This window comes from Schistocerca piceifrons, chromosome 1 (genome assembly GCF_021461385.2).
Source record: "Schistocerca piceifrons isolate TAMUIC-IGC-003096 chromosome 1, iqSchPice1.1, whole genome shotgun sequence".
NCBI classification, from domain to species: domain Eukaryota; kingdom Metazoa; phylum Arthropoda; class Insecta; order Orthoptera; family Acrididae; genus Schistocerca; species Schistocerca piceifrons.
In genome coordinates, this window is record NC_060138.1 from 189,167,433 (window position 1) to 189,185,754 (window position 18,322).

The window sequence follows — 18,322 nt, forward strand, 5'->3', positions numbered from 1 at the left end:
TAGAGCATTTAGAGGATAAGCTCGGTGAGGTGGAGGGTGTCAAAAATGCGGTCCGGGTCAGTCTTGGTAAAAACAGCATTCTCTGCCCAGTCACGGGCATTACTCGCTTGTAAGAAACAGGGGGATGTTTCTGTTACTATCACGCCTCATAAGAGCTTAAATGTGGTCCAGTGCATTATCTTCCAGAGGGACTTCTTTTACAGTCCGATAACGAGCTGCGCGCCAACTTAGAGCGACGAGGTGTCCATTTTGTCTGGCGTGTCCACTGAGGTCTGAGGGATAATCAGGCTGCCAGCGGTGCCTTCATCTTGGCCTTCGAGGGTGACACATTACCCGAGAAGATGAAGGTGATGGTCTATCGCTGTGATGTCAAGCCATATACCCCTCCACCGACGTGGTGCTTAAAGTGTTGGAAGTTTGGCCATGTCTTCCCACTGTGCTTCCAGCCACATATGTCGCAATTGTGGTTGTCCACCCCATCCCGATACTCCATGTGCCCCACGTCCCATCTGTGACAACAGCGGAGAGCACCATCCCCCTTGCTTACCGGACTGTAAGATTCTACAGAAGGAATGGAAAACAATGGAATAAAAGATCCTGGACTGACTGAACTACACTGAGGCTAAATGGAAATTTGAACAGCTTCAGCCCATGCGTATGACATCATCTTATGCTGCCACTGTCACTCCTGTTAGGGCTCCATCCGTTGCACCACATACAGTCAGCTCTCTGAGCCGAAGGGCCACACCTGCCCCCTTGATGGTGGGGGGCACTTCCCTCCCTGTTGCTCCCGCACCACCTACCTCAGGAACAACACTCCCCAACCATCAGGGACACCAGCCCCACTTCTAAGCCGGAGAAGCGCAAGTCGTCTTCGGCTTCTCTCGCTAGGAGTGGCAACCCTCCTCGATCCCTTCATGCCATTCTTGGCCATGGGCTGAAGAAGTCACAGGTAGCTGATCATAGGGCTTCGCAGTCCTCTTCGGTCCTGTAGACTGAATCAAAGAAGCCCTCCCAGCAAGGGCAACCAAAGGAACAGCGTGAGAAATCGAAATCAAAGACCTCTAAGACCAAGGAAATTGTGGTGGCACCCACTCCACCGCTACCTACAAGCTCTGTGTCTAATAATGCAGTGGAGATTCTGGCGTCCACTGAGGACCTAGATCTCGCCGGTCCATCAAACACGATGGATGTTGCTCCCGTTAGCAGCGGTGGCAGCAGGTGACCCAGCGGCGTAATCTGCCTCCTCGATCCCTTCATGCCATACTTGGCCATGGACAATGTCATCCTCCAGTGGAACTGCAGTGGTTTTTTCCACAATCTTGCTGAGCTCCGACAACTTCTCAGCCTTCACCCTTTCCTCTGCATTGCTCTTCAGGAAACCTGGTTTCCGGCATTGCAAACCCCCGCCCTTTGTGGCTGTCGGGGCTATTATAAGAACCGGCCAGCTTTTGAGTGGGTATCTGGTGGTGTCTGCATCTGCATCCTTCACTCTTTTTACAATGAGTCTGTCCTCCTACAAACACCTTTAGAGGCTGTCACTGTTTGGGTGTGGACGCCTCAGGCTGTCACTGTCTGCAGTCCCCATCATCCACCGGATGGTGATGGCCCGCAGCATGTCCTGGCTGTGCTGATAGCCCAATTGCCGCCACCTTTCCTGTTACTGGGCGACTTCAATGCCCATAGCCCTCTGTGGGTGGGATCAGTGACAACAGGCCGAGGCAGCATCATTGCCCAAGTATTGGCACAGATTGACCTTTCTCTTTTAAATACTGGTGCCTTCACACATTTCAGTGTGGCGCATGGCACGTACTCGGCCATCGACCTATCGATATGCAGCCCTAGCCTATCGCCATCTGCCCAATGGAGTGTGCATGATGACTTGTGCGGTAGTGACCACTTTTCGATCTTTCTGTCACTGCCACACGTCACTCTTCTGGGCGCCCCTGCAGGTAGGCTATGAATAAGGCTGACTGGGACTTGTTCACCTCCATTGCCACTGTTGAGCCTCTTTCCAATGACACCATTGATGCGGTGATTCACTCGGTCACCACCAGCATTGTTACTGCCACAGAATCTGCCATTCTCTGTTCTTCTGGGTCCCCTCAGCAGAGGACTGTGCCTTGGTGGTCGCCTGAGATCGCTGAGGCGATTAAAGATCGCAGGCGGGCACTCCAGCGTCACAAGCAGCATCCCTCATTGCCACACCTCATCACCTTTAAATGACTCTGTGAACGAGCCTGCCACCTCATTCGCCAATGCAAGCAGGAGTGCTGGGAAAGGTATGTCTCCACCATTGGCCTCTGTATCTCTCTGCTGCAGGTTTGGGCAAAGATTAGGCAACTATGGCTATCGGACCCCCGTCAGCGTACCTGCGCTTTCTCTGAATGAATGGAGCAGTCTGTACTGACTCCGACACAATTGCAAACCGCTTAGCAGAGTATTTTGCTCAGAGTTCCGCTTCTGTGAATTACGCACTAGCCTTCCGCTCTCTGGAAGAGCGGTTGGAATGTCGGATCACTTCGTTTCACACACACGACCCTGAATCGTACAATGCTCCGTTCACTGAGTGGGAATTCCAAAGTGCCCTAGCCGCTTGCCCTGATACAGCTCCCAGGCCAGATCGCATCCAGTGTCAGATGGTCAAACACCTCTCGGTGGACTGCCAGTGACACCCCTTTGACCTTTTCAACCGTATCTGGGTTGAGGGTGAGTTCCCGTCGCAATGGCAGGAAAGCATTGTAATCCCCGTGTTGAAACCTGCTAAGAACCCACTGGAGGTGGACAGCTACCACCCCATTAACCTCACCAATGTTCTTTCAAGTTGCTTGAATGCATGGTGAGCCCGAGGTTGAGTTGGCTACTTGAGTCTCGGGGCCTTGTGGCTCCGTCTCAGGGTGGGTTCTGTAAGGGCCGCTCTGCCGCCAATAATCTGGTGTGCCCAGAGTCTGCCATCCGTACGGCCTTTGCCCGCTGTCAGCATCTGGTTGCTGTCTTTTTTGACAGGCGGAAGGCATACGATACGACATGGTGACATCACATCCTCTCTACGCTTCATGGTTGGGGTCTTTGGGGTCCGCTCCCAATTTTCATACAAAATTTTCTGTTGCTTCATCCTTCCGCGTGCAGGTAGCGGCCTCCCATAGTTCCTCCCGAGTTCAGGAGAATGGGGTACCGCAAGGATCTGTCTGAAGTGTCTGCCTCTTTTTAATTGCAATGAATGGGCTTGCTGCAATAGTGGGAATGTCTGTCTCAGCTTCCTTGTATGCTGACAACTTCTGCCTATACTTCAGCTCAACTGGCATTGCAGCTGCAGAACAGCAGCTGCAGGGTGCTATCCGCAAGGCACAGTCTTGGGTTGTAGCGCATGGCTTCCAGTTTTCAGCTGCCAAGACCTGCATTACGCATTTCTGCCAGCGACAAGCTGTTCACCCTGAGCCACGGATTTATCTTGACAGCGAACCTCTTGCTGTTGTGGAGATGCATCGGGTTTTGGGATTGGTTTTTGATATCCTGTTGATTTGGCTCCCTCATATTCAGTAGCTTAAACAGATATGCTGGCTGCATCTTAACGTTCTTCATTGCTTGAGTCACACCAGCTGGGGTGTCAATCGGTCTACCCTTGTACAAGGCATTAATTCAGTCCCGTCTAGATTATGGGAGCCTGGCTTGCGGTTCAACATCCCCTTCTAGATTGCAGTTGCTGGACACCATCCTTCACAGCTTTCCGGACAAGCCTTGTCAACAGCATACTTGTGGAGGCAGGTGTCCCTCCATTGCGCTTCTGGCACCAACATTACTGGCCGCTTATGATACACACATTTGTAGCTTGCCCGAGCATCCCAGTTATCGTCTCCTGTTCCCTCAGTCGGTTGTCCATCTTCCAGAACGGCGGCCCCAGTACGGTCACAGTTCGCGTCAGAGCTCTTCTCTCTGGGCTTGAGGTTTTCCCTCTTCCACCTCTTTCCCGGGCCCCTCTGTGTATACCCCCATGGTGTGTGCCCCGCCCATGTCTTTGGCTCAATTTGGCACAGGGCCCAAAGGACTCAGTCCCTACTGAGGCCCTCCACCACTGCTTTCGTTCAATCCTTGCCACATTTCAGAGCTCTGACGTTGTCTATACTGACAGTTCGATGGTTGCTGGTCGTGTCGGTTATGCTCTTACTCTAGGGGATCATTATGAACAACACTCATTGCCGACTGGCTGCAGTATTTTCACTGCCGAGCTGGTCGCCATCTCTCACGCCCTAGAGTATATCCGCTCCTGCTCAGGTGAGTCCTTCGTTATCTATAGTGACTCCCTGAGCAGGTTATGAGTTATCGACCATTGTTTACCTCGCTCTCATCTGGTGATGGCTATGCAGGCGTCCCTCCATACTCTTACACATTGCGGCCACTCTGTGGTCTTTGTGTGGACCCCAGGTCAGGTCGGCATCCCGGGAAATGGACATGTTGACACGCTGGCCAAACAAGCTGTCGGTGCACTAGCATTAAAGATTGGCCTTTTGGGCAGTGATCTCAGGTCAGTTTTGTGGCAGAAGGTACTTCGCACTTGGGGTGAAGAATGACACACGCCCTTCCTTCACTAAACTAACTTCGGGCCATCAAGGGGCTACCGGTGCATGGCGCTCCTCCTTGTGAGTCTCTCGTAAGGACTCTGTTGTCCTCTGCCGGCTGCGCATTGGCCACACCAGGATAATACACAGCTATTTATTGTGCCACAAGGACTCACCTGTATGTCGCTGCGGGTCATCTTTGACGGTGGTCCACATCTTGTTGGACTGCCTGCTTTCAACTCTGCTCAGGCAGATGTTGGCGCTGCCTGACACACTTCCTGCACTTTTATCAGATGACTATGCGATAGCAGATTTAGTTTTGAGTTTTATTCGTGCAGGGGGTTTTTATCACTTGATCTAAGTGTTTGTTCTTTTTTTTTTGTGTGTGTTGAGTCTGGCCTTTAGCCTACGCTTTTTGACTGAGGTTTTAGTGCATTTCTTGGTGGTTGGCGTTTCCTTTTTTGTTTCTATGGTCGGCCAACCACTGTCACACTCTGTGTGATTTTAATTCCTTTTTTCTGGTCTCTGTCTGTCTTTTTTGTCCTGTGTTGTCTCTTGTCATCTCCATTGTTTGTTTTTATTGTTTGTGGGAGTTTCAAGTTCGTGGAAAAAGAGACTGATGGCCCCAGTAGTCTGGTCCTTTCAGTCCCACAAACCAACCAACCAGTCACTAAACACCTCAGGGTCAGTCAATCACTAAAGAGTCCTACAGGGATGTCCTCCATCGCCTGCGTGATGCTGTGTGGCACAAGAGACTGGACTTGTGGTCTACAGAAAATTGGCACGTCAATCACGACAGTGCTCCAGCACATTCCTAGCATTGGTGAAAACCAGGGTCCTTTGCTTCAACAGGCTCCTTACTCTCCTGATATGGTAACTTTTGGCTGTTCCCCAAACCCAAGAGGCCATTGAAATGAATGTGATTTCAGATAAGAGAAGACATTGTGCCAGTAGTGAGAGCTGAGCTAAACTCTATCCCGAAAGAGGTTTTTTCAGTGTGCTTCCAACAATAGCGGCACCACTGGAAGAAGTGTGTGGAATCCCAAGGATACAACTTAGAGGGTGATTAGGTATCCAACACTCCAGGTAAGCTAGTTATTTTTCCCAGCTAAAGGTCGTATACTTCCCTAACAGACCTCATATGTCAAGGGATGACACTCTCTTCCCAAGAGTATGCTGATCATACTGTTGGGCTCAGCAAGTTTTCTCTTCGATTGATTTGTACTCAAACCAACCATGAAATGAAAAGTATTCTTATTTAGATTTGGTGGCTATTGAACATCATTCAAAGCACAATGGCACTACCTCTTCTAATATTGTTAATACTCTATTGAAACTTTTGGCAGTAAGTTCAGTTGTGTATTTATTTTTATCGACACTTGGTGTATGTGTCATACAACCAACTCTTCATTACAGAAAGTTGGACATGAACTGTATTAAGAGTGGTGTATGGACATACATAAGACATTCTAATTGAGTACAGATAGTAAGCACAGCACACTGGTAGCTGACAGCAAATATTTGTTCTTAGATTAGTGAATTAGGGGGGGTATCAAACTGGATACTGTTACTGCCAAGCATTTCTAAGAAAGCACAATAATAGACCAGAATGAAGTCATTCTTCAAACTTTGTGTAGTCATCTGGTATGTTAAAACCATATAGGAAAGGTAAATGTTGTCAGTACTTAATTGACATTTTTGTTTGTGTTTCAGTGAGTCTGATCTGGAGGAAGTCCTGTCAGCTCATTCGCGTGTGTTTAAGTGTGTGCACACGTACCTAGGACGTTGTGGACCAGCCCCAACAACTCGTCACCCATTGGGTTTGCTGCGTTCATATCCACATGCACCTGGAGGTACATCTTGTGAGACTCGTCGTGCCTCTCTTTCAAAACAACCTGCTGCTAAAAGGGCATCTGCTACTAAAGTCTCTAGAGCACTGTGATACATTGTGGTATATGATTTTTACGTATCCGTTCCATGTATGTGACAAGCTAGTCATGTAAAGTATTGCCTTGACGTTGTTAGTTGATTTTGTCGTGGGTTAGGAAAAGTATTTCTTGAAATGATAACTTTGATAATGGTAGTGCTACTGTTGTATTTTAATTGTTTTTATTTATTTTGTTGTTGGAGACAGTGATTAAAAGAAGTATTTTAGACGGCCTTCCTGTTTTTATGGCTGCCTGAAATAGCAGCCGTTAAAAAAAGTCTGTGATCTTTGTATAAGTTAAATCCTCATTTTTGCAACAGTATGTGGCATTTTTTATAAAAGAATTCCATGTGAGTGATGGGTCATGGTGCAATCACAATTATTTTTTTGATATTTGTTTTTATATATTTACTCACAGGGTACTTTTTAGAGTTGTGAACAGTGTCAAAGGCTGCAGTGGCATAATTTCAGTATTTTGTTATTTATTTAGCTAGATAGTGTTAGTCAGTGCAGCCTTTCCATCTTTCTAATTATTTATGTTATTTATTATGTCATTCAACTACTAATACCTTCTTGTATAATATCTTATTATTGTTCGTTAAGAGATTGGACAAATGTATTGTTTTGAAGGACTGTTTTTTGGTGCTTTATTGGAGGCAACGAAAGGAAAGAAACACTGCCAGAGCAATTGTTCATTGTGATTGTGATTACAATTTAATTTTCTGTATGCAGTGGTGAATTGTGACATAAACAAAACAAATTGTGTTGAAGGCTGATGCAATGATTTTATCTTGTACAATAATGACAAATCAAGCAAAGTTATTTTGAATAAATTTCAGTTGCTCAATTGCTTTTTAACAATAGTCACCAGTAGAACAATACTGCACATGCAGCAACTCCCAACAATTTTTCATCCATAAAGTACAATTAAATAAGCAAGTTACCAGTAGTGCCATAGAAACTGTACGTTGAGGGGTGCTATGATAAATAATTATTATTAAGTTCTCATAAATGAACATTATTTTTAAAATAGATTTTATACACAGTTAAGACTCCCTTCCTCATGGTAATGGTTTATAATTACATATACCTAAACTTCAAGTATTCTTGCACAGGAATTTCGTGTCATTAATGCATAAAACTAATTTTGTTGATGTTTGTGCCATGTGAAATGCAAGTTTCCAGAATTTTTATAATACATTAACATTGTTTTGCTGAATGGACAAAAAAATCTGGAGGAAAAACTATAAATGGCACAAACTAAATCATCTGAATATTAGTTTACAGATAACACACAAACATAATTTGGCTTTTAACTAGGACAAGATACAAACTTCTTTCTGAATGAGTAAGGTTTGTGAGCAGTAATGATGGCTCAGAGATTTATATTGTAAAGCTTACTTGTGAAACTGTTCACAAAAATTAAAGCTAGAAGTTAAATTTGATAGAAATCATCATAATAAATTACTTTAAGGTTCACTATCTTGTTGGCATCAGTTTGAGAAATACTACAAAAATGTAGTTTCACCACCAGAGATTTTCCCCAGTCCCCTCCCCGCCTCCCATAAAGGAACTTAAGAAGGTAAATTTGTGAGATGTTCTCAGACAGTGTGGGGAGAAGAATGAGTCAGAGGCAAATGTGAACTTTGTAAGTGTGTTGGGGTAACGGATTACTTGCACTGCATCATATGTTATTGAATGAGAAAATTCATTTAATTTTTTGTTCAGTGTATGAGTAAAATATATAAAACTTCAAGGACATATAATTTTTCATTTTTTTTGGTAAGGCAGTGGTTATTCTCAACTTACAATTACTGTCATCAGTTTCATCTACCCCTCTTAGGTCAATAACTCTTGGCTGCTCAATAACTCTTGGCTTCATTGAGTCACAAAATAAAGCAGATATCCATGTAATGATACTGCACCGGTCTTTATTTGGGAGCAATGTTTTATTTAAATTATTTGAGTATTAGTCTTTAATATTTTTGTTTTCCCTGCCTACTCAATGTGCAAACTGTGCAAAATGAGAAATACTGAAACAAAAGGAGAACAGCTGATACTATGCTGACTTCCTTACTATGAGGAATACAAAATACTTGTCAGTGAATTTAATCAATAGTAGCATCAATGAGAAATGTAAACAGTTCTTCTAAGTAGCTGAGCTGCCTCTCTTGGAAGTAATGCTATATGGGAAAAGCAGTCATTAAATCTACTTGGGCAAGAGTACTTAATTACTGGTATAATATTGGTATAATTACTTTTCTTTTGGCTTTTAGTTATAAATGTGCGTGCAGCTTTTTTAATGAAATAGTAACAACATATGGCTCATCTGTCCCCTAACCCCTTCTCTCTCTCTCTCTCTCTGTCTCTCTCTCTCTCTCTCTCTCTCTCTCTCTCTCTCTCTCTCTCTCTCTGAGACATTACTTACCCACGCAATTAATGCACAAAAAATGTCAAAGTCTTTCAGAATTAATGTTTAAAAGCTTTTAAAGCAATAATCACACTAGCTTTTAGCTCAGAAGTTAAAGCTACATTTTTCACTATATGGAGAATTCCACTGTATAATCTTACAGAAGAGACTGTTCTGGTCATTAAGGTGCTCTTTATTATTATTTTATTATTACTGAATAGCAGTGGTATTAGATTAAGTGGTTGCTCATGTGGTGACAATTGTGGTCAATCAATCTATCATAAATACATAACATTTAAATGCTGAACTTTAATAATTAACAATATTCACATTCAAATAAGGATGAAGTGGACAGGAAACTAGAAAAGTGGCTTAGTTATTTTGAAAGCTGGATATATATTGATACAAACTATCTTGTCTCAGTTGGGCTGATTTCTCATCCCATATTAAATTATCACCTCTTTTCCTTTCATTTCATTTGTCGTTGATTTATGACAAAGATTTTTTCCTCTAAAAAATAGAATTAGCTAACAAAGTCATAATTTTCACTGTAAACAGAAAGGCCTTTGAATGAGAAATTTTATTATCTTTCATAGATGTGTAAGATTTAGTAATGATGCCAAAGTAATTTGTATGTTTTACATGTTCAGTTTTGTACATCATGCATTTAGGAATACTTCCATGGTATGATACTTACAATATGGTATGTTTAGTAACACTGGTGTCACTTATTAATAATGGTTTGTGAAAGTATCCAGTGGTTTTTCACTCAGTGAAGCACAAATTTCTACAGTTAATAGAATCACAGTATATGTAACAAATGAACTGTAGTAAAAGCTGTAACACTGTTTCCAGTTATGTGAAAAACATTCCTTACATGAAGTGCTGAGTTTGTGTACTTAACTTTTATCAGAAATATCTGAAGTACTTGTGATATTTTAACAGTGAAAATGACATATGCCATTCTTTAAGCTGATGTTTTTTACAGATGTAGTCACGGAACTAAAAATTTTTGGAAGATTTTTTATGAAGTGCATTAAAATATTGTACCTCACATTGTATTTGGGCAAGTGCACTGTAACCTGTCTTATGGATGCTGGAGGAAATTGTCATAATGTACATGAATTTGAAATTGTGTATTTTTGTGGGCACAGCTTTGTAGACTTAAATGTGCTCATTTGGCATAGATTTACGCTGTTCGCTGCTTAAAGATGTAAGTCAGTCTTCACTCATGGCAGCTATTTTTCTCAACTTTGTATTTAATGCAAATATATTCACTTGATATCTGGACAGAAAAAGATTTTGTTATATTGGTTTCTTGTTTATGACTTCCACTCCAAACAAAGGTGCGTAAAGAATAATGGCAAATATGAAAACCCTTTGAATCACCACTTTTTAAAAGGCACTACATCTGTACAGTCTAGTTTAAAGAAAAACAGCAATTGCTATACACTCACTGTTACTGCCAGTAAAACTATTTTGTTACATTAAATCAGTAGTAAAAATTACAGGATACATTGTACAACCAAATTAGTTAGTACATTCAATAAGAAGAAATTTAAGAGTCTGAATTGTGACAATTAAGAACCTTTTTACAATCAATTCCAAAATCTAATTTCTTATTGCACCATACATTTAAAGGTTTATTTTTAAAGAACACATTGGCACTGGAGTGGTAAAACGTCATTTATTTTGGGTCTGCAGTACATATTGTAACACTTTAGTCTAAAACACTAGTCCTCTTCTACATGCACTGACTATGTGTCTTCATACTACTACACATATTTGTATAGAGTGTCTTTCACAACCTTCTTGATATCTTCCTTTTTCTTATGTTGTACAGGAACACTTACATTGGACACAGGACATGGAGGAATAGTCACATCTACATTCATCTACATTCATACTCCGCAAGTCACCCAACGGTGTGTGGCGGAGGGCTGGCAAACTTAAGCCAATAGCATCCTCCCCCCATGAACCATGGACCTTGCATTGGTGGGGAGGCTTGCGTGCCTCAGTGATACAGATAGCTGTACCGTAGGTACAACCACAACGGAGCAGAATCTGTTGAGAGGGCAGACAAATGTGTGGTTCCTGAAGATGGCAGCAGCCTTTTCAGTAGTTGCAGGGGTAACAGTCTCATTGATTGACTAATCTGGCATTGTAACATTAACCAAAATGGCCTTGCTGTGCTGGTACTGCGAATGGCTGAAAGCAAGGGAAAACTACAGCGGTAATTTGTCCCAAGAGCATACAGCTTTGCTGTATGATTAAATGATGATGGTGTCCTCTTGGGTAAAATATTCTGGAGGTAAAAAGAGTCCTCCATTCGGATCTCCGGGCAGGGACTACTCAGGATGACATCATTATCAGGAGAAACAAAACTGGCGTTCAGCGGATTGGAGCATGGAAGGTCAGATCCCTTAATGGGGCAGGGTGGTTAGAAAATTTAAAAAGGGAAATAGATTAAAGTTAGATACAGTGGGAATTAGTGAAGTTTGGTGGCAGGAGGAACAAGACTTCTGGTCGGGTGAATACAGGGTTATAAATACAAAATCAAGAAGTGGTAATGCAGAAGTAGGCTTAATAATGAATAAAAAATAGGAGCGCAGGTACGCTGCTATGAACAGCATAGTGAACGCATTATTGTGGCCAAGATAGACACAAAGCCCATGCCTACTACAGTAGTACAAGTATACATGCCAACTAGCTCCGCAGGTGATGAAGAGATTGAAGAAATGAATGATGAGATAAAAGAAATTATTTAGATAATGAAGGGAGGCGAAAATTTAATAGTCATGGGAGATTGGAATTTGATAAGGAAAAGGAAGGGAAGGAAAAGTAATAGGTGAATATAGAATGGAGGTAAGGAATGAAAGAGGACGCTGCCTGGTAGAATTTTGCACAGAGCATAACTTACTCCAAGCTAACGCTTGGTTTAAGAAGGTTGTACACTCCTGGAAATGGAAAAAAGAACACATTGACACCGGTGTGTCAGACCCACCATACTTGCTCCGGACACTGCGAGAGGGCTGTACAAGCAATGATCACACGCACGGCACAGCGGACACACCAGGAACCGCGGTGTTGGCCGTTGAATGGCGCTTGCTGCGCAGCATTTGTGCACCGCCGCCGTCAGTGTCAGCCAGTTTGCCGTGGCATACGGAGCTCCATCGCAGTCTTTAACACTGGTAGCATGCCGCGACAGCGTGCACGTGAACCGTATGTGCAGTTGACGGACTTTGAGCGAGGGCGTATAGTGGGCATGCGGGAGGCCGGGTGGACGTACCGCCGAATTGCTCAACACGTGGGGCGTGAGGTCTCCACAGTACATCGATGTTGTCGCCAGTGGTCGGCGGAAGGTGCACGTGCCCGTCGACCTGGGACCGGACCGCAGCGACGCACGGATGCACGCCAAGACCGTAGGATCCTACGCAGTGCCGTAGGGGACCGCACCGCCACTTCCCAGCAAATTAGGGACACTGTTGCTCCTGGGGTATCGGCGAGGACCATTCGCAACCGTCTCCATGAAGCTGGACTACGGTCCCGCACACCGTTAGGCCGTCTTCCGCTCACGCCCCAACATCGTGCAGCCCGCCTCCAGTGGTGTCGCGACAGGCGTGAATGGAGGGACGAATGGAGACGTGTCGTCTTCAGCGATGAGAGTCGCTTCTGCCTTGGTGCCAATGATGGTCGTATGCGTGTTTGGCGCCGTGCAGGTGAGCGCCACAATCAGGACTGCATACGACCGAGGCACACAGGGCCAACACCCGGCATCATGGTGTGGGGAGCGATCTCCTACACTGGCCGTACACCACTGGTGATCGTCGAGGGGGCACTGAATAGTGCACGGTACATCCAAACCGTCATCGAACCCATCGTTCTACCATTCCTAGACCGGCAAGGGAACTTGCTGTTCCAACAGGACAATGCACGTCCGCATGTATCCCGTGCCACCCAACGTGCTCTAGAAGGTGTAAGTCAACTACCCTGACCAGCAAGATCTCCGGATCTGTCCCCCATTGAGCATGTTTGGGACTGGATGAAGCGTCGTCTCACGCGGTCTGCACGTCCAGCACGAACGCTGGTCCAACTGAGGCGCCAGGTGGAAATGGCATGGCAAGCCGTTCCACAGGACTACATCCAGCATCTCTACGATCGTCTCCATGGGAGAATAGCAGCCTGCATTGCTGCGAAAGGTGGATATACACTGTACTAGTGCTGACATTGTGCATGCTCTGTTGCCTGTGTCTATGTGCCTGTGGTTCTGTCAGTGTGATCATATGATGTATCTGACCCCAGGAATGTGTCAATAAAGTTTCCCCTTCCTGGGACAATGAATTCACGGTGTTCTTATTTCAATTTCCAGGAGTGTATATGTAGAAGAGGCCTGAAGACACTGGAAAGTTTCAGATAGATTATATAATGGTAAGACATAGGTTTAGGAACCAGGTTTTAAAGTGTAAGACATTTCCAGGGGCAGATGTGGACTCTTACCACAATCTATTGGCTATGACCTGTACATTAAAGCTAAAGAAACTGCAAGAAGGTGGGAATTTAAGGAAATTGAACCTGGATAAATTGAAAGAACCAGAGGTTGTAAAGAGTTTCAGGGAGAGCATTAGGGAGTGGTTGACAAGAACGGGGGAAAGAAATACAGAAAAAGAAGAAGAAAAGAATGGGTAGCTTTGAGAGATGACAAAGGGAAGGCAGCAGAGGATCAAGTAGATAAAAAGACAAGGGCTAGTAGAAATCCATGGGTAACAGAAGAGATATTGAGTGTAATTGATGAAATGAGAAAATATAAAAGTGCAGTAAATGAAGCAGCCAAGAAGAAATACAAACGTCTCAAAAATGAGATCGAAAGGAAGTGCAAAATTGCTAATCAGTTATGGCTAGATGATAAATGTACAATAGATAGGAAAATAAGATACCTTTGGGGAAAAGAGAACCACTTGTACGAATATAGAGAGCTCAGGTGGAAAACTAGTACTATGCAAAGAAGGGAAATCAGAAAGGTGGAAGGAATATATAGAGGGTCTATACAAGGGTGATGTTCTTCAGGGCGATATTATGGAGATGGAAGAGGACGTAGATGAAGATGAAATGGGAGATATGATACTGCATGATGAGTTCGACAGAGCACTGAAATACCTAAGTTGAAACAAGGCTCCAGGAGTAGACAATGTTCCATTATAACTACTTGATAGCCTTCGGAGAACCAGCCATGGCAAAACTCTACCATCTGGTGAAAAAGATGTATGCGACAGGTGAAATACCCTCAGACTTAAAGAAAAATATAATAATTCCAATCCCAAAGAAAGCAGGTGTTGACAGATGTGAAAATTACCAAACTATCAGTTTAATAAGTCATGGCTACAAAATACTAACACAAATTCTTTACAGACGAATGGAAAAACTGGTAGAAGCCGACCTCAGGGAAGATCAGGTTGGATTCTGTAGAAATATTGGAACATGTGAGGCAATACTGACCCTACGACGTATCTTAGAAAATAGATTAAGGAAAGACAAACCTACATTTCTAGCATTTGTAGACTTAGAGAAAGCTTTTGACAATGTTGACTGGAATACTCTCTTTCAAATTCTAAAGGTGGCAGGGGTAAAATACAGGGAGCGAAAGGCTATTTACAATTTGTACAGAAACCAAATGGCAGTTATAAGAGTCAAGGGACATGAAAGGGAAGCAGTGCTTGGGAAGGGAGTGAGACAGGGTTGTAGCCTATCCCCGATGTTATTCAGTCTGTATATTGAGCAAGCAGTAAAGGAAACAAAAGAAAAATTCGGAGTAGGTATTAAAATCCAAGGAGCAGAAATAAAAACTCTGATGTTTGCCAATGACACTGTAATTCTGTCAGACATCTAAGGACCTGAACGAGCAGTTGAACGGGATGGACAGAGTCTTGAAATGAGGATATAAGGTGATCATCAACAAAAGCAAAATGAGGATAATGGAATGTAGTCGAATTAAGTCGGGTGATGCTGAGGGATTTAGATTAAGAAATGACACTTAAAAGGAGTTTTGCTATTTGGGGAGCAAAATAACTGATGATGGTCAAAGTAGAGAGGATATAAAATGTAGACTGGCAATGGCAAGGAAAGCGTTTGAGAGGAAGAGAAATGTTAACATTGAGTATAGATTTGTCAGGAAGTCTTTTCTGAAAGTATTTGTATGGAGTGTAGCCATGTATGGAAGTGAAATGTGTACGGTAAATAGTTTGGACAAGAAGAGAATAGAAGCTTTCGAAATGTGGTGCCGCAGAAGAATGCTGAAGATTAGATGGGTTGATCACCTAATTAATGAGGAGGAATTGGGGAGAAGAGAAATTTGTGGCCCAACTTGACATGAAGGGACCGCTTGGTAGGACATACTCTGAGGCATCAAGGGATCACAAATATAGTATTATAGGGCAGCGTGGAGGGCAAAAATTGTAGAGGGAGACAAAGAGATGAATACACTAAGTAGATTCAGAAGGATGTCTGTTGCAGTAGGTACTTGGAGATGAAGCAGCTTGCACAGGACAGAGAAGCATAGAGAGCTGCATCAAACCAGTCTCTGGACTGACGACGACGACGACGACGACGTCTGAATGAATAACAAGCAGGACTTAACCTTATCTTCGACTGTTATTCCATGTTTTACCTCAAGATTTCGTGGACAGCCATCTGTTTTGTAAAAATGTGGGTAGCACTTGCTAGAGTCTAAAATTTCTTTCTTTTGATTATATAGATGATAAAGTATTGTCCACAGCACAGTTTAAAGTTACTTCAACGTACTGATACTGTTTTGTTACAAACAACTCATTTGATTCCAGAATGAATATTCAGTCTGCAGTGAAGTGTGCACCAATTTGAAACTTCCTGCTAGATTAAAACTGTGTGCCAGACAGGGACTTAAACCTGGCACCTTTGCCGTTCACGGGCAATTGCTTCACTGGCTGAGCTATCAAAGTACGACTCATAATTCTCCTGCATACTTTGAGACTAATACTCCTGGAAGAAAGGAGTGATAGTCCTACAGGGTATGTGAGAGAACATTTGTGAAGTTTGGAAGGTAGGAGATGCAATATTACTGAAAATTAAACTGTGAGGGAGGGATATGAGTCATGTTTGAGTAACTGTTGATAAAACACTTGTTTGAGGTTCACATCCAGCTGTGGCATACAGTTTTAGTGTGCAAGCAAGTTTAAACTGATGTGATTCTCAGTTTGCTGTGAAATGCACATCGATTTGAAACACACCATTAGATTAAATGTGTATGCCAGATTGGGACCTTCACCTTTCGCAGGCATGGGTTTGAGTTACTGTTGATAGAGCACTTGTCCCAGGTTCACATCCGGAGGTCTGGTGTACAGTTTTAATCTGCAAGGAAGTTTAAACTGATATGATTCTCACCCTGTGTAGAAATCATGGTAATATGGTACATGTACAAGGGAGAATAAGACACCAGGGCATTTGGAAATTTGGGCCACTCCTGGAAGCATGCTCAAGTAGCCAAAGTGGTTAAGGCAATCACTTGCACCAAGTGTGAAATCCATGTTCGAGTTCTGGTCTGGCACAAATTTTAATTTGTTCTGAAATATTCTACAGCTGATGTGGAACCCTAATCTCAATTTGCGAGTTCTTTCTCATCTGATCAATATGACATCTTTTGGAGGGTAAATATGAGTGACTATGGATTTTTTTTTAAAAAAAAAAAAAAAAAAAGAGGTGAACGATTTCTTCAGATCAGTGAGAGTTACCTGGCACAGAGTATCTTATTGAATCTTGTTGTGATCCTGCTAATTATGGGTATTCCTTGCATTTAGGGTAGCTACAATTCCCTTTTAACAGTTTGATGAGTCCTATATGTACACATCTTCATCCTAAATACTGAATGGAGAAAGTGACATCTGAAATTGCAATGTCTCAAAAGATCTTGCCTGAAGCATAGTTTTACACAGCAGGAACAAAGAAAAAGTAAGTATGAACATTGTGTTAACCTGTGTGTGGAGGGAATGCCAATTTTCCCTATAAAACTGCAATTTGTCATTCGTATATAACTAACAATGTTTCACTTGCAGGCAGTTGCCACTAGTTTTTCCCTCTGGCACTGGTTTTCTGGTGTATGAATTATGAGCTGTTCACCTCATTGTATTGCTTAATGCTATTGATCAGATAATTTTTCTGTTTCCTGATAATGACTTTACTTTTTCATACCCCTCTTTTTCCATTTCTTTTTATGTTTTAGCCCACTTTGCTGATCAAAATAATGATCCATAAACCACACTAAAACAAATTCCACCAAAAAAAATATAAGAAAGGGCCTTTTAGAAACGGCTGATTTCCTTAATCGCACTGTAGCTATTCCGTCCTGGACAATCATGCACTATGCGCTGCCAGCACAGATGGTGTTCTGGTGAGTACCCATATTGCTAGCTGTGTCCAAAGTTGGATGTAAGTTAAGTATAAATGTGAACAAATTAAAAATGATGGAGTGTGAAATGTTTATTAGTAGTATGGATGCACACCAGCAATTAACATGGGATGCAGAGGATACATATCTGCGCTTTCAGAGTTGGTATTCATTGCTCCTCCCAGTCACTAGAAATATGTTGGGAGTTATTCTGTAAAGCGTATGATATGTGTTAATGCTGTTAATACTCCTGTTACAATTTCAGTATCTGGTGAGATAGAAAATGGGGTGGGGGATAGTTTCACAATGAATTATTGTGGGCCACCATCTCTACATTAAGAACTTTGTGAGATCTTGTGAACTGAAATTTCTTAAAATGGATTTTCTGCTGCCAACTATTCACTCTATAAGCAAGTAACATTTTACATTTTTTCGAGCTGCATCTTTTCTCTTGTAGAGTTAGTAACTGTTGTATTCTTTATCTTTAATAAATTTTTCAATGTATTTTTGCCTTAATTTTTCTAATTTTTTCTTCCTCTTCCATTATTTTGAGCAAACTATCAGATAGGAACTACTACTGGTCGGCTTTTGAGCAGTTAATTCTTGCAATCAATCACTCTTAAAAGCATCAAAGATCCTTTACAGTTATACAACGAAAAACATGAAGGGAAAGAAATTAGGTGTTGTGATGAATTCTCCAATTCTACTGTGTAGCCACCGATAAAAGGATATCAGTAATGTAAACTATTTGTGGCAAGCTCAAGCTCCCAACAACACTGTACTGAATCAGCAAGTCAAAAGTGTCTCCAGACTTAAGGTTCAACAGTAATGCATTTCTGTGGACTATTTTCTCAGCTAAGTGACTGAATTCATAATTTCCTGTTACAAAACTCACAGTATGTAGTAACTGATGGGAAGTCAGCTAATGAAAACAAAGTTCTATCTGAGGTTCCCCTGTATAAACAGTTTGGGAGACGAGCAGCCAGTTTGATTGTTTTTAGTCAGGAGATCAAAAC

The 18,322-nt window shown here is 42.6% G+C and overlaps 1 protein-coding gene across 1 annotated transcript in view; it reads left to right on the plus strand.

Moving 5' to 3' along the window:
- Positions 1-10,178, plus strand: part of LOC124798795 (tubulin polyglutamylase TTLL5-like) — a 68,875-nt gene extending 58,697 nt beyond the window's left edge. Inside the window, exon 8 of the mRNA XM_047262358.1 lies at positions 6,270-10,178. Coding sequence (XP_047118314.1) covers positions 6,270-6,498 — 229 coding nt within the window. The 3' untranslated portion in view covers positions 6,499-10,178. The remainder of the gene's footprint in view (positions 1-6,269) is intronic.
- Positions 10,179-18,322: the final 8,144 nt, after the last annotated feature.